Source organism: Telmatherina bonti, assembly GCF_933228915.1.
Source record: "Telmatherina bonti genome assembly, chromosome: 12".
Taxonomy (NCBI): Eukaryota; Metazoa; Chordata; class Actinopteri; order Atheriniformes; family Telmatherinidae; genus Telmatherina; species Telmatherina bonti.
The window spans coordinates 21877216-21892250 of record NC_136610.1 but is presented as its reverse complement, the minus strand read 5'-3'; the positions used below and the strand labels follow the sequence as shown (position 1 = coordinate 21892250).

General features: G+C 38.1%; 2 protein-coding genes across 2 annotated transcripts; one reads left to right on the top strand and one right to left on the bottom strand.

Moving 5' to 3' along the window:
• Positions 1 to 800: 800 nt before the first annotated feature.
• Positions 801 to 2144, top strand: gpr101 (G protein-coupled receptor 101; the record flags this gene model as incomplete). Its single annotated transcript, XM_079250503.1, has 1 exon — positions 801 to 2144. One exon carries the CDS (start codon positions 801 to 803, stop codon positions 2142 to 2144), a length of 1344 nt encoding a protein of 447 aa, XP_079106629.1.
• A 2099-nt stretch (positions 2145 to 4243) lies between these two features.
• Positions 4244 to 13590, bottom strand: tm9sf5 (transmembrane 9 superfamily protein member 5). The gene is made up of 17 exons (XM_079250419.1): positions 13304 to 13590; positions 12871 to 12938; positions 12688 to 12781; positions 12441 to 12568; positions 12152 to 12281; positions 11080 to 11207; positions 10829 to 10940; positions 10656 to 10735; positions 10406 to 10511; positions 9210 to 9342; positions 7889 to 8008; positions 7723 to 7780; positions 7388 to 7547; positions 7120 to 7271; positions 6886 to 6997; positions 6594 to 6765; positions 4244 to 5239 (listed from the first exon to the last, which is right to left on the bottom strand). Exons 1-17 carry the CDS (start codon positions 13439 to 13441, stop codon positions 5172 to 5174), a joined length of 1959 nt encoding a protein of 652 aa, XP_079106545.1. The 5' UTR covers positions 13442 to 13590; the 3' UTR covers positions 4244 to 5171.
• Positions 13591 to 15035: the final 1445 nt, after the last annotated feature.

The window sequence follows — 15035 nt, the reverse complement described above, 5'->3', positions numbered from 1 at the left end:
GGGAGGGCGGAGGGGATCTCGGTTCAGGTGTCCTTTTTTTGTCATTTATTTTCTCCTTTTTCTGACACCTCGTAGACAAGACGCGGTCGTAAGTACACTAAGACAGCTAAGGAGGAATCAAAGTTGATATAATAATACATATTTGATCCGTTCTGAAACCTTAAAAGAGCAGCAAACGGGGAAAGGTGCTTGTCTGGATGAGAGACCCCCGCTGGGTGAAGACACGCCGCGTTAGCTGAGCCGTTAAAGCCGCTGGAGCTGATGCTGAAATGGAAGCAAGGCGGTGAGCAGCCAGCACAGGGGAGGGGAGCAGCATCAAGCAAATGATCGCATCACCGATCATTTGAAGGTATTATACGTCAATTACAGATTAGCAATCCGTGATATTTGTCAGTGTGCGGACATCCGCTGTCGACGCCGGTGGCATCCGCTGTCGCCAAACTCCATTTTTCTTTCTGCAGATGTGAGCTGCAAGAAGATGGCCTGGTTCGGTGGGTGAAGCCTTCAGGGATTAATCACTGATCACGATGAGCCGCGAAACATTGTCGGACATCTTTTGCTCTTTGTGGAAGAGACTCGTGGACAGTTTTTACATGTTATAGATGATGTGTCAGGTTAGATGAAGTGCTTCAGAGAACAATGTGAAATGCCACATGCATTTTGCACCTGAAATAAGACACACACACACAGCAGCGTTTTGTTCCCACTCCCTGAAAGGTAAAATGGACTGGTTTTTGCTCCTGATTAGAATGGGACTAACCTGACTTTGTCTCACGGCTCTGCTGGATGTCAGAAATCCAATGTCAAGTTTACAGACACCAAGCATGGACACAAATTTTACTGATGTTTCCCCAGAGATTGGTTTCACCAGCTCCAGTCAGAGGCCAGTCTGGTCCTCTACAGTTAACAGTGTGGTGAAGATGGTGCTCATATCTCTGATTGTGTGCTTATCCTTATTTGGGAATGTGGTTGTTCTGCTGGTTTTTCAAAGAAAACCTCAACTCCTTCACGTTGCCAATCGGTTTGTCCTGAACCTCCTCTTGGCGGACCTGCTCCAGACCATATTAGTCATGCCTTTTGCAATTGCAGCTACTGTGCCAGCTGTGTGGCCCCTGGATGCCCGAATGTGCCAGGCCCTGGTGGTGCTCATGCACCTTTTTGCATTTGCTGGGGTGAACACCATCATAGTTGTATCTGTTGATCGCTATCTAGCCATCATTCACCCCCTGTCTTATCCTACCCGAATGACTCCTCACTTAGGCACCAACCTGATCGTTTGCACCTGGGTGCTGAGTTTCCTGCAGAGCACGCCTCCCCTCTACAGCTGGGGAACCATTGACTTTGACCGACATCACATGGTCTGCACAGTGGTGTGGTCCTCTAGTTTGTCATATTCTGCTGTGGTGTCCACCTTTTCTTTCTGGCTGCCTGTACTCATAATGCTGGGATGTTACTGGATGGTATTCAGAGCAGCTAGAAGGCAGAACGCTCTTGTGCACCCCATACAAACACAGTCCTACTCCCAGCCCTGCCAACAGGACTTCCATGGATCAAGCAGTCCACAGCGACAGCCCAACCTCCAGCAAACCAGTCTACCAGAAGGCCCCTACACAGCCAGACGATACCCAGTTCGTGTTAGACACAGACGTTTCCACTATCACTGCAAAGCAGCTCGAGTGGTGTTTGTGATCATGGCTTCATATATCTTCAGCATGGGCCCTTACACCATTCTCAATATTATATCAATGAGTACCAAAGCAGCTGTGCCTCCATGGTTATCCTCCCTTGCCCTTGTACTCTTCTTTCTACAGTGCTGCCTACACCCATACATTTATGGTTACATGCATCGTAGTGTAAGGAAAGAATTCCTGGCTTTGCTCTGCGGCCTGCTTTGTAAGCAGGGTCACCCCAACCAGAGCTCTGCCGTTGAAAGCTGTTTTACTACGACTGAGAGACGTTCCGGTGCTCACCCACACCTGCCAAGTCTGGCTGCTCGAGTTTTCCCTCTGCAGACTTGGGAAGAGTGCACAACATCTTCCTCTCCGACTTTTGAGAGGAAGTCAAAGGACAGCCGCAGGGAGACTACCTCTACCAGCCTCAGCTCTGAGAGGGAGCTCCCCATCCACAGCAAACAAAGCACATGAGCTGCCTTGAGCATTTGTCAGATTGAATGAATTTGCTTTACTTGTGATGCAGGTGTTCCTAATTAACTGCAGGATTGTGGACTGTAAAGATACTAGCCAAAATAGTGATCTTGTACTGATGGTTCAATACAGCCTATTTGTAGGGAAAAGGCAGTGTTGCATTATTTCTATTTGGCAGAGTTGGCTCTGGAAGGAGAGGAGAAAAAAAACAAAAAAAAAAGTGCTAAGGCAATGAAAGGCTGTACACACACCTTCTGAGCAGCTGTCATGTTTTGCCTGTAAAATAATTAGTTTCATAATGTTGAACTTTCTACTGTTATTTAAAAATGGGCCTTTGAACATTTTAGACTGTAATTGAACAATCTAAACCTTAACATGAAAAAAAGACACTGCCACGTCACCCTTATTCCAGGCCACAGATGTCTCTGATCATGTATTAATCTTAAATATCTGCAGTATCTGTATCTTTTGGGGGGTTTTTTTGGCAAGGAACCTTCGTTTGCAATTCATGAACTCAGGGTATTGCTTGTAGAGAAAAAAACTGTCGTGCCCATCTCAGTTCTTGAATTTGTGAATACGTGTACATTCAATGTTGCGGTGACTCTTGGTCTTAAAGCGCCTTTTCAATAAATAAGTAGATACTTATTGATTCATTGTGCCTGTCAGTTACAGAACTTACATTAGTCAGCATTCCTTGCAGACGGGATGGACAAAGTATACATTTGTCTTAGTACCTTGTCTCAATCTACTAAATGACAAATGTGGAAATTGTAAATCCTTCGAGTTCATTGTGCCAAATTTGAATTCAGTATTTGCTGCCTTCGGAACGTCAGCGTTTATTTGAGGGCATAGAGTACTTTTTCTGTTGTTGCTTAAATGCCATAGCAGAAAGAGAGCAAGGTGTTATACAGATAGCTACAGTGAACTTTGCAACCAGTGATTTTATGTCGGCTGCATGTCAGAAGATCTTAAGTCTTCTTACATTCCATTAGACAAATGTAGATTTGTAAAGACACTTCATGATAATTTTTTTTATTACATATAGTTCATATATTGTTTAATAAAATGAAAGAAAGATCTAGAAAGGGCCTTTATATAAAGGTTGTGTGACTGTTTTGACTCAAGCAAAGGCAATGTCTCTTGTGCATTATTTTAAGATTGGAATTGATTTAAGATTTGGCTTATGGGAAAGAGTAAGACTGTGCTCTTTCTCTTTATATTTAGTGGTATTTTTCAAACCTGCCTTAGGAAAATTCCACTTGTTTAACAGATCACTGGCTAAATCTAAACCTCAGTACTAACGGACAATCAAACTGGCTTATGTTAGTCAAACTCTCCTTACAAGTGTGTATTAAAGCTGAAAAAAAAACAAAAACATTTTATCTTATAAACTACTTACTTTTGTGACTAAATTCTGTGATTTTGCATCATTTTCAGGTCTTATATTCAAATGCTTGTTGTTTAAATAAAAAATAAATGTGCATTATGTGTAAAAGTGTAAGTTCATGTTCAACACAACTATGTTTTTCTAAAAAAAAAAAAAAAAAAAAAAAAAGTAAAAGCAATAGCAAGTACATCAGGACTCTTTCATCCCCATCAGTCATTGTCTCCTCTTGTCAGGAGCAACTTTCTAAACTCTCCAAGCTGGATAGACTTTAGAGTAAGTTAGAAAAGCTAAAACCAAATTAAATCTAAATCTCATGGTTAGCATTGTTTCACTTGATTAAATTCTGACTCAAGCAAAGACACTGCTGCTGCAATTGAATATAAGGAAAAAATGTGAGATATTGGTTCAACAAAAACATGCTCCAATTTTAAAGCAGTCCTAAACCAGATGCATTAAACAGTGAATGCAGCGCAACACACTGCATTTCTCTGCAATAGATTATTACATGTCAGATCACTTTGCAATGACCACATCTTCATTCTTTAGTCATCTCCATTAAATCCGATCAATTTGCTTCATGTTCGGGTACAAATCCTAGCTGTATAAGCTAAACTCTGGATGTGGAGCCATGGTCCTACATTCAGAGCAGCAAGGAATGTGGTGAATTATGGGTTATACTCACAGAAGCGCAGACAAATGCATGGCTTCCACTCTGAATCAATTACTTTTATTCGCAAAATTGTTATGTCTTACTGTTTGAAGGAAACAGCTTTTTTTTTTCTTAAATGCAATTAGCAGTTCAACATACCACTCAGATCTAAAAGGGTGCATCTTCAATGGAGCACAAGTTCTTCATCAGTAAACTCACGGCACGGACTGCATCAATATTAACTATAGGATTTTTTGTTTTTTGTTGCCAAACGTGCGTCATCAAGAGATCATCCTTAAAGTAGAACACTGTAACAGCTTTACAGTACAGGTGTGCCTCTTAAGCAGGTGTATCCTTCTAGTCTAAGTAAACTAATTCAAGAAAATGATCATGTATCATAGTAATGTCAGTGTTTTATGTTTCTACTACAATAGAGGCTGATATTTAATTTTAGCCAAGATGTTTACCTTAAAAACAAGAAAAATGAGAACGATTTAAAATAAAAAAAAAAGGAGATTCCATAATGGTGACAATCTTGAAGTAGCATTCTTCTTCTTTCCCCCTCTATACAATATATGTACACTTTTTTAATCATTACAGAACAGGCAATGAAAAAACAGAACATTTAGCCATGACAGAGTAGAAAAGCAAAATACTGGATATTTTACTTTCTTTAGAAAATTTAAGTAAAACATTTCTGCAAACAACCTGCTCACCGCAACAACCTGATCATTGGAACCCACACTGATTTCAAGGCGCCATTCAAAGTATTACTGTTCAACAGTGAACACAAACTGATATATATTTAAGAAAAAAAAAAAAAAAAAGCAACAGATTTTTAAAGCACAAAGGAGGACGGGCTCTGCTCTGTGGGATTTTTCTATCATAAGGGATGGTTTCAGTTCAGGTCTACTTAGACCATTTTATGACACAGTCAGCACTGGGAAGCCCAGTGCTGCATCAGTAAGGAGTTAGTCCTTCCTCCAGTCCTCTAGTCCACTTTGACCACACTGTAGATCTTGTTAACAAACCAGAAGCAAGCGAAGAAGCCAATTGTACCTGAGAAGAGAAGACAAAAGAGCCAGATTATTGAAAGAAAGAAAAAAAAGATAAAGATACAATCTATAAACTGAGAATAGTCTTAATAAAAACCAAGAAAACTAAGAACACAAGGCGATAAAAGAAGACAAAAAACAAAAACTCTCACATTGTGTATTCCTGAGCGTCACTGCAAAGCTAATATCCCTCCTCTGAAAAATTTGTATAAAAAAAACTCACTAAAAAAGATAAAACCTAAAGCACACACAACCCTTGGTAACACCAGCCCTTCATTTTAACAAGAAAAGAACATATCTGCTTGAGCTCTGCTTTGCTGATAAGCCCTATAGGTCAAAATTCTGGATCAGTTCATCGGGGTATACAAGTCTTATCTGACTGCTCAGTGGGGGCCACATGTGAAGCCCCTTCCCTAAATTACGCTGTGATCAAAGTTGGGATAAAGTGAAAAGGACTAAATAAAAAGTTAAAAAGGGAAACGGGAGGGGATTAGGATCATTCAGATCAAAACTAGAAGCAAGGAGGGGAAACTAATAATCTTCTCCTTGAATCCTTGGATTACTTCACAGTGATAATCTTTTGACATCTCATCCTCTTGCTACTTTAAGCTCTTTCTTAAGATATTGTCAGTTTTGCTGTGTGACAAGCAGTGCTGCAGGCTAACCTATATCTGGCCTGGGGACAATGTAACAGCAGAAAGTATATCATCATCTGAGACTATGGTGAGGAAAATATTCCTGTGCAAAATACAGACTAGGCGCAGACAAGACTATTTGCAATTTGAGTGTTTAACATCAGACTTTTACATCTAGTCTCATATGAGCCAGAAAACTACACAGTACAAAAAAAAATATCTGTTATTAAATAAAAGGGTTAGTTTGTATGTATTCATTGTAGGAGGAAACACTGTTCTTTATGTAAAATGTGTGCCTTATATTGACCTGTTTAAATTCAACAGCTGGATTTCAAGTACAAGCTAAAAATAATGTTTATATAAAAATAAAATGTGTCAAATTTTGCTTTGGCTTTTAATACGACACAGCAGAAAGCAATATTGACCCATTAAAGTGATTTTATGGGTCTGATTTCATTTAAACAGACTTAAAAATTGCAGCTCTGAAGTGAGCTTGGCACATACACCTCTTTAACTTCATTTGAAAAGGGGCCTTCTGGAAACCTGTCTAACCTGTGTCTTAATTAGTCCTACAAGATTGAAGTACAGCTATTTTTAAAGACTGGTTTTAATTTAAGCTCACGATTAAAAGCGTTATGATACAACAAAATAATATGAACAAAACAATTAAATGACAATAAACTGGCTACATCTAAGATCTCATTCATCTCTAAGGCATCTTACCTGTGAATAGGAAAAAGATGAGGACCATAATCATAGTGTATCCAAAGTACAGTATAGTACTGGCTGCCCCAATAATTTGCAGCTTTGAGAAGAAGTAGTGCACAGCATAAATGAACAGATACACTGCAGTGAAGCCGCTGGTCAGGAAGGAACGCCACCACCAGTGATAGTCCTTGACACACAGGACAAAAGATGACATGTTAGGATCCAGCAACGAGGACATGACAACTTTTTACATAACTTCGAGGATATGACAAGTTTCACTAAACTTGACAGCAAGACTTTCAGGTACCTCAGCACATAGGTGGAAGTAGCAAAGCAGAATAGTGGCCTCTGAGCAAGTGATGAGCAGAATAATGAAAACCAGGAACAAGAACCCAAACATGTAGTACATTTGATGAGACCTAAAGAAAAAAATGTAACAAATGCAAAGTGTTTAATTCCTTCACATATTACTTTTATACTTTTATGAATACCAGCCCAAAACCAGTGGGCAGAAGAGACAGCTTTCTTTTATTCTTCTTACCAGATACTATTAAGAATGAAGAAAAGCTGGATGAAAATGCAGCCAAAAGGGAGGATCCCACCCATTATGATGCCAGGGATTGGTTTAGTGAAGAAAGACTGCTCAGGTATTTGACGGGGAATTTGGTTTGTTCGCACTGGTTGTTCAATTGCCTGCAGGGAAGCAGAAAAACAGGTTAGATTACCTACAACAATGCATGAGGCAAACTTTTCTGCCAACAATTAAATATGTTTAAAATCAACACATTATATCATGAAGCCTGACTCACAGGTTTCTTGAATCCAAAGTAGGCACCGATGAAGGTGAGGGGCACTGAGATTCCAAACCACAGAGCTAAAATGGCCACCAAGGTCCCAAAGGGGATCGCTGCTGATGACCCCTCCACCCAAAGGATCAGGTTCATCAGGAAGAAGTCTGCAAATACAATACTGCCAAAGAACGATAAACAGAGGGCGATGACATTTAGAAAGAAAAAGTATGTTTGTGCGCGATAATGCTAATATGCACGGTTGCAGATTGATTACAGCGTTTGAGGGCAAAAAAATAATACAAATAAAAGATAAATTAGCAGCAGTTTAAAAAAAATGAGGCAAGTGAACATACCCTGGGCACAAGAGTGCCGTCAGCAAGACATTCGTCTTCCATTTTTCGCCTCCGAAGGCTGATAACAGGAACAGACCAGAATAACACCATTATGACAGAACAATGGCTCAGCTTGCAGCACTGTTCTGTCTTGGTTCTCATAACTGTAATTAAAGTATGCTCTTACTTTTGTATAGACGAGCAGACACATATCCAGCGGGTGTTCCCAGCAGGACCCAGAGTACCACAGCACATGTCATAAGAGCCCCTCTGTTGGCCGGGGACAGGAAACCCAGACAGGCCAGAACTAAAGTGGACGAACAGTCATCAGTGCACACCTTCAGACATGCAAGAAGTGTTTGTGTATACAGAAAGAAAGATTTCAAGTAGTTTTACATCAACTCAGTCAGTGGATACTACAGTTGTGAAATTACACTAGTGCCAAGCTGCAGAAATATGGAACTTTGGAGCTTGTGCAGCATGTCTAGGCTCATTTAGTCCAGCTGACTGTAAACGTGCAATATTTATTATAGTATGTTGGTCAAGTTCTGAGAGTTTCACTTTCATGTGGTTTTAGTTAAATTTGCACCTTTACGTGCATTTAAGTCTGGTTTTGGTCTCATATTTTTTTCTAGTGTCATATATAGTCACTGTTTGTAAGAACTTTATTTAGGTTAAAAGTATCTCCTCTCAGTATCTACTACAATGATAATAAATGGTAAATATCCTTAAAAGTTTTTTGGTAAAGGGACGAATAAAGACCTTATATTAAAAAATGACTTCTTACCAATTTTTCGTGGGTTGGGTTTTTAAGGGTAAAAAAAAAAAAAAAAAAAAAAACTATTTTGAGGTGAAAAATTTTACTGCTTTCATGCTACAGGAGAGATTGTAAAAAAAAAAAAAAAAAAAAAAAATGTACACATATTGCCTTGCACTCATTTTGCATGCGCCATTTTGACAAATGATATGCTAAACTGATATTAACTTAGTGTCAGGGTGTCAAGGTTTGATCAAACGTTATCTGAAACTTCTGCGTATATGAAACTGGTCTGTGATAAAAATGCTTAAGAGCAGGAAGATTAAATCAATTTGATCTTTGAAATGTAGAGATGTAAATGCCTGATTGGTGACCAAAGTCTTCACTCTTAAAGGTTACAGGAAGAATCAGAAAATAAATGATACAACCATTTTTAGTCATCCTTATTCTGACCTTTGTCCAGTCCAAATAGTACATCCATTTCTCTCCACAAACTCAGATTTGTATTATCTTCTTTTTCACATCTACATACATGTAAATGCACTGAAGGAACACGTCTTACTGGACTTATTTGACAACTTATGTACAAGGTCAAAGAGGGAATTAGAGTGAATGAAAAATAATAGCACTTGCATAATTTCCTTTACAAGGCCAGCGCTCCATGTTTTACAAACTAAAAGTAAAATACAGCAGTTCAACAAAACATAGTAAAAGTCAGTGTGTATACAGCAGAATGTCGAGTATTTCTTACATAGTGTGATGAACGTCATGATAAAGATCTGGGTGCCCTGTCCAAGAAACACAGAGAGCAGCATTCCTTTCCTGGGGGGACGAAACACATCCCCATGCACCTGCTTCCATCCCGACTCTTCCTGTGCATCCTCCTGGAGAGGGAGGCAGACAAGGGAGTCAAGGAGGCACAATGCTGAAAACACTCACCAGCCACCAGTTACCAAATGACACCTCTCCATCTGACACCTACTAACAAAGCCAAATCAGATACTTTTACTAAAATGAATGTAAAATTTGGTGTGAAAAACTATTCAGTGCTTAGAAAGAAAAGAAAAGCCTGTTTAAAGATATCAGAACTTTCTGCAAGTTTTGACCTCACACCACATTTTACGTTTTGTTCATGCACCAGTTAGCCACAACCATACAAACCCAAGCACCTGATTTAAGTTCCACAATTTTTTCTTGTTTAAAAATAAATCTTCCATTTGGCTTACATAGGGCATAGAAGATTTTTCCTTCGTCGATGAAAGCTTTATCAAGTCTTCCTGTGAAATGTAGCACAATATTTATAATTTTGGGAACTTTGTACCCATTTTACTAGTTTTTTGTCACACTACAGAGTTTAAATCATATCAGACCAATGTTTTAACATTTATAAAGATCATTGCTTTATAAATATCCACTCAAGGTGAAATAGTCAACCTTGAATATGTAAAATTTTGTTGTTTCAGGTCAAATTTAATGAGTGAATAATCACTAACCAGCAGAATAAAATAAGCAAATTCCTGTAAAAGTGTGACATTTAAAAATGCCACTAATTAACTGGAATTATCATGGGATGTAGGGAAAACAAGTTGTCAGCTTGGAAACATGAAGTTCTTTCCTACAAAGTCACTTTGAATTGTATCTGATTTTTTTTGTTTTAGTTTATTTGATAGGGGCAGTGAATATTAATTATCATCTATATAATAGTAATAATAATAATAAATATTATTAATAATAATAATAATAATAATAATAATAATAATAATAATAAGCAAGAGATGTAAACATGCTGGATTTTAGCTAACATACTAATTTGCGTCCATACATCCATACACAGTAGGCACCAATAGGACAGGAAGGATTTACAACAGCACTGGTTACAATACATTCCAATGTATGCAAATAATTTTTAACAGATGTTTAAATCACTGAGTTCAACAATGCCATTACCTGGTCCACCTGGTTGTATCTGGCAATGTCCTTGTGTAGAGTTCTCAGCATGATCATGGCAACCATGCCAGACAGGAACAGCACAATGACCAAGGAATTCATAATGCTGTTAAAACAAAAGGAGACACATTCTAACTTGAACAAGAATTTAAAAAAAAAAAAAAAAAAAAAAAAAAAAAAAAAAATTCAAGAGATTTACAAGGATTTCTCCTTTTTTTCTAGAGTGAAAAAGTTGTAAATATCTTCACACCTAAACCACTGGATGTTGGTGTGAGGCATTGAAACCAGGATGTAGTCCCACCTAGAGGCCCACTTGATGGAATTGTTTTCCTGTAAGAAAAGTGTATAAATCAATGTAATACACACCTTTAAGAGATACATAAAAATGCTAGATTTGATTATTGGAATAGTTTGGAGGCCTACCTCAAAACTGACAGAGTAAGTATAAACTATTGACACATCACTGTCGAACACTCGAGGGACCTCCATGGGGGTACCTTCACAAGTTGGGTTTGCAGCATCTGTATGTTTTATGCTATTGTGCAGACAACACAAAGTCTCTTTAATGTCAGCTTAATTTGCAATGACCAGTTGTCATTCAGATGCAACATGTTACAGCTCATTAGGTCAAATTATTGAAGTCTCCTGTTCATCTTCTACTGGGTGACATTTACCTCTTTGGTTCAAGTGTGGCACCAACCAGGCGAGCACCTCTCCAATCTTCTGATGCCCCACTGTGGTAAGTGATCTTGATGTCGACATGGTTGAAGACATAATATGTGTCCTTCTTGTTGAACTCAGACTGAATAAAGATAAATACAAGATGGATATGTTAGCAAGACTTCCAGCTTAACTTCTGTCATAGCCCATGTAAGAAAGTTAGGCCCATTAAAGTTCAAAATTTTTGTTACAGATATAGTACTCTAAAAATCCTTCACTTTTGAAAAGTTTCTGATATCTCCTTAGATCATTTCTGTTTGATGTCTGCCAATGACTTGACACTTCTTGAAAAGATTTAAGATTTTTTTTCATGACCAAGGGATTGCATCTTTCAACAGGGTTGTTTTAGAAATGAGAAGCTACTCATTGCATCAATTGGTGGTTAAATAGCTTGTCACCAGCTGAAAGAAACTGTCCACATAGTAATTATCCCATAGAAGGCTCATACCCATTTGCTTAGGCTCATACCCATTTGCTTAGTTCATGGGTGCCCAGCTGTGGTCCTCGAGGGCTACAATTCTACAGGTTTTCTATGTATCCCTGTTCCAACACACCTGACTCAAACTAATAATTTGTTGTGCCGAACCGAATTAACTGTTGGAACCGATTTAATGGACGCCATGTGTGCTGGAATATATATATATATATATATATATATATATATATGTATAGGAATGATCAACAACACAATTATATATGCTTTAATATTAATGGGTTTAAAAAAAAAAAAAAGAAAAAAAAAAGGCCATCCACTGAAAATTATATTAATCTTCTCCTCTTTTTTACTCCCTGAGCAGATTATTGATGAGTAATACTAAGCACATTTTTCATAGCCATTCATTAGAAGAGTTTAATGTCACATTGGCTGAAATTCCTTTACTCGTAAAAGTGATAATCAAGTTTTCTTGCTTATTAGCCATGAATGCATTGTGTATCCGAAGGGGAAAATTGCATCAACAGCTATGTTTCCTGAGAATTAAAATCATTTGAAAAGTATATTCCAAATTAAAGTACACCACAACTCACATTAATTACACAAGCATCTTTCGCTCTACCATCTGATGTAACAAGGCAGCCAATGGGGAAGCCAGGGTTGCAGTACTTCTGACCATCTTCCACATCATAGCACCATGTGACTGGCATGTTGTCAATGATCCTGAAATGAATAACAGTTGATTAAAAATAAGTCTTGCTACTCAAAATTTGCATCCATTTTTTGTTTTTTCACAATATTTTCCTTGTACATTTGTAACTTACAATCTTTTAAATAAGCAAGTACACTATAGTTTGCACGGGGGGTACATTTTAAACTAACCAGTGATGCTGATAGTTCAGCTGCATCCCCATTTTGAGAAACTTCAGCTTGTCATCATCCTCCTTGTTGTCCTTCTTGTAGGTCTTTGTGCACACTGGATTGCATTTCAGATCATGTTTGAATTTGAACTGTAATAAGTACAATTATGGTACAGTGAGTTATGAAGTTGATTCAAAACTACCAAAACAGTACAGTAAACAAAGAAAAAAGAAATATCCACTGCTACAAAGACAGTACAAACACTCACCTTGTAAGGTGAAGACTGAATTCGCTCCCCAAAGAGTACCTGTCCAAGGTTCTCAGACGGTCTCATCTCCTTGGCATCTTTGCAAAAGTCAAACCTTTAACATATTTTCAGATTGTCATTCACAATGCAAATATGACAAGAACAAAGTATGACTGACTGAGGAAAAGACCAAATGTAACTTACATGTCATATTCATAAGGCAGAACTGACTCCACTGAGTCCAGACGATTTACAAACAGCTGAATCTCTGTCTGTAAAGGAAAAAACTTTCATACTTTATTTTGAGGAGAATGAAAATGTTCAAAAGTCAATTCCAGATCTAAAGATATAAAATATTGATTGATTACATATATTAAAAAAAAAAAAAACATAAACCCATAGGCATAAAATAGATAAGTTAACTTGGATAGTATCTATTCAAGTAATCATGAAGAATTTCCAATGCATCGCAGTATTGTGCTAGTACCCTGTTCCAGGCAATAGCCGGGGCCTAGTGATACCGCTATATAACTACTCATATTAAATATGTTGAATGAAGTAATCCATCAGGTTGTTTAATTAGCGTAATGTGCGCCAATGTATGATAAGAAATGTGACTCCTATAAAATAGCCATACCTGGCAATCGTCGCCACCACTGCTTTCTTCACAAAAACTCACTGGGGCTAAACCCGGAAGATAAAACGCTGAGCACGAACAGAAATACGCAACTAGCAAATAAACCAGCACAAAACTAAAGGGTACTCGTCTCTTCATTTTTCCGCCAAAATTGCTTTTCTAATATTTGAAATACCACTACAAAGGAAAGTGATGCCTCTTTTACTGGAAGGTACCGTGTGCTAGTTGCTAACTAAATGCTAAGTCTTTCTACTCGGGATACAGCGACCGAGCTGGACTGTCTGGAGCATCGGTGACGTCTACTTCTGTCAAGCTATGCGGAAGTCATGGGATTGACACCGGAAGTCAAAAATTTGCTTCGAAATAAATGTGTGCAGTTAGTATTATGATCAGTTCGTAGAGTTTACGAGTTTTTAACTGCTCTTCAGTTACCACTGATATATTGAAAAGAGTCGTATGTATAAATAATATGTTATGAGTATAGTTATAAGCTCATGTTGCCTCATCCAACTGTTCAGAAACGCTGTTCTTTGTTTTACTGCGACAGGCAAGAAATCGGAAGTCAGAGAGTGACACCGTGGAACCGAACACACGGTTCTCGTCTACTTTCATCAATAATACCTTGTTTTTTATTTGAGGGAATACCTCTTTTTTTCTGAGAAATGGGGGGCGTATTTTGGGAGAACAGCTTGCGATCACACGGCTCTGTATATATGGCGAAATAAATGACGAATGCAAAGAATAGACGAGTTAATATTTAAAAAAAAAAAAAAAAAAAAAAAAACTGCATTTTAACAGCATGCAAATTAAGACGGACTTTACGAGAAAAACCGGAACAGGGACGGGCTTTGGCCAAACAGTGTTTGTTAAAGGTGTAGGCTAAAGGGTAAAGTCTCTTATGATACAGTAGCCTTTTTCTATTTTTACATTTAGCTCTAAACTGTTTTTAACTGTGAAATACAAAGTGAGATAAACACAAGAAGATGGAATTTTATTATCTTTCACCGGGGCCTGTTTGGATGAACACAGAGCTGCTTTTTAGACCAATTAGGTGAAATTGGGTAATATCTCAGGGCACACCTGATAATCTCTCAGGCACACTCGTGTGCCACACATTGATCTAAGTTATCAGATGAAGGTCATTGGTAAGACAGAACCAACTGCGTTCCAGAAAGAAAAATAAATAGAATTGCAGCATTTCTTTGTGAATATGGATGAACAAACAGTGGGACACAAGGACACATCGGGGCAGTGCTCACCAATGAGGCTGGCCTACCATTATTCACCTAAATGCATATTACAGTTTGCTTGGAATCATCTGATACTGTGAAACAAAACTGAAACCTAAGTCCAGCATTTTCACCAGCAGGAGGAATACCAGGCCCTGAGCATCACCTCAGTGATACCAACACTGTTGTCAAACAAGATGATGGGAGCAGCATCATGTAGGAATGAGTCTCTAATTAATCTGGCTCTGTGTAATGGGATTGGTGAGAATCTTTATACTTAAATCTCACCAACACCACAAATTGAAAACTTTTCACACATTCTGCATTTTTCAGTTCACACTAAAAACAATCACTATACCATTGTGCCATTGGTTATGTTTAAGCTCTACTTGTATGTTAACACATCAGTGAGTTATGATCAAGTAAATTTGATATTGTGACAATTTGGATGAGTTTAAAGGATTTGTATTGTGTTTGCATGAATGAAGTCAAACTGGTCCAAC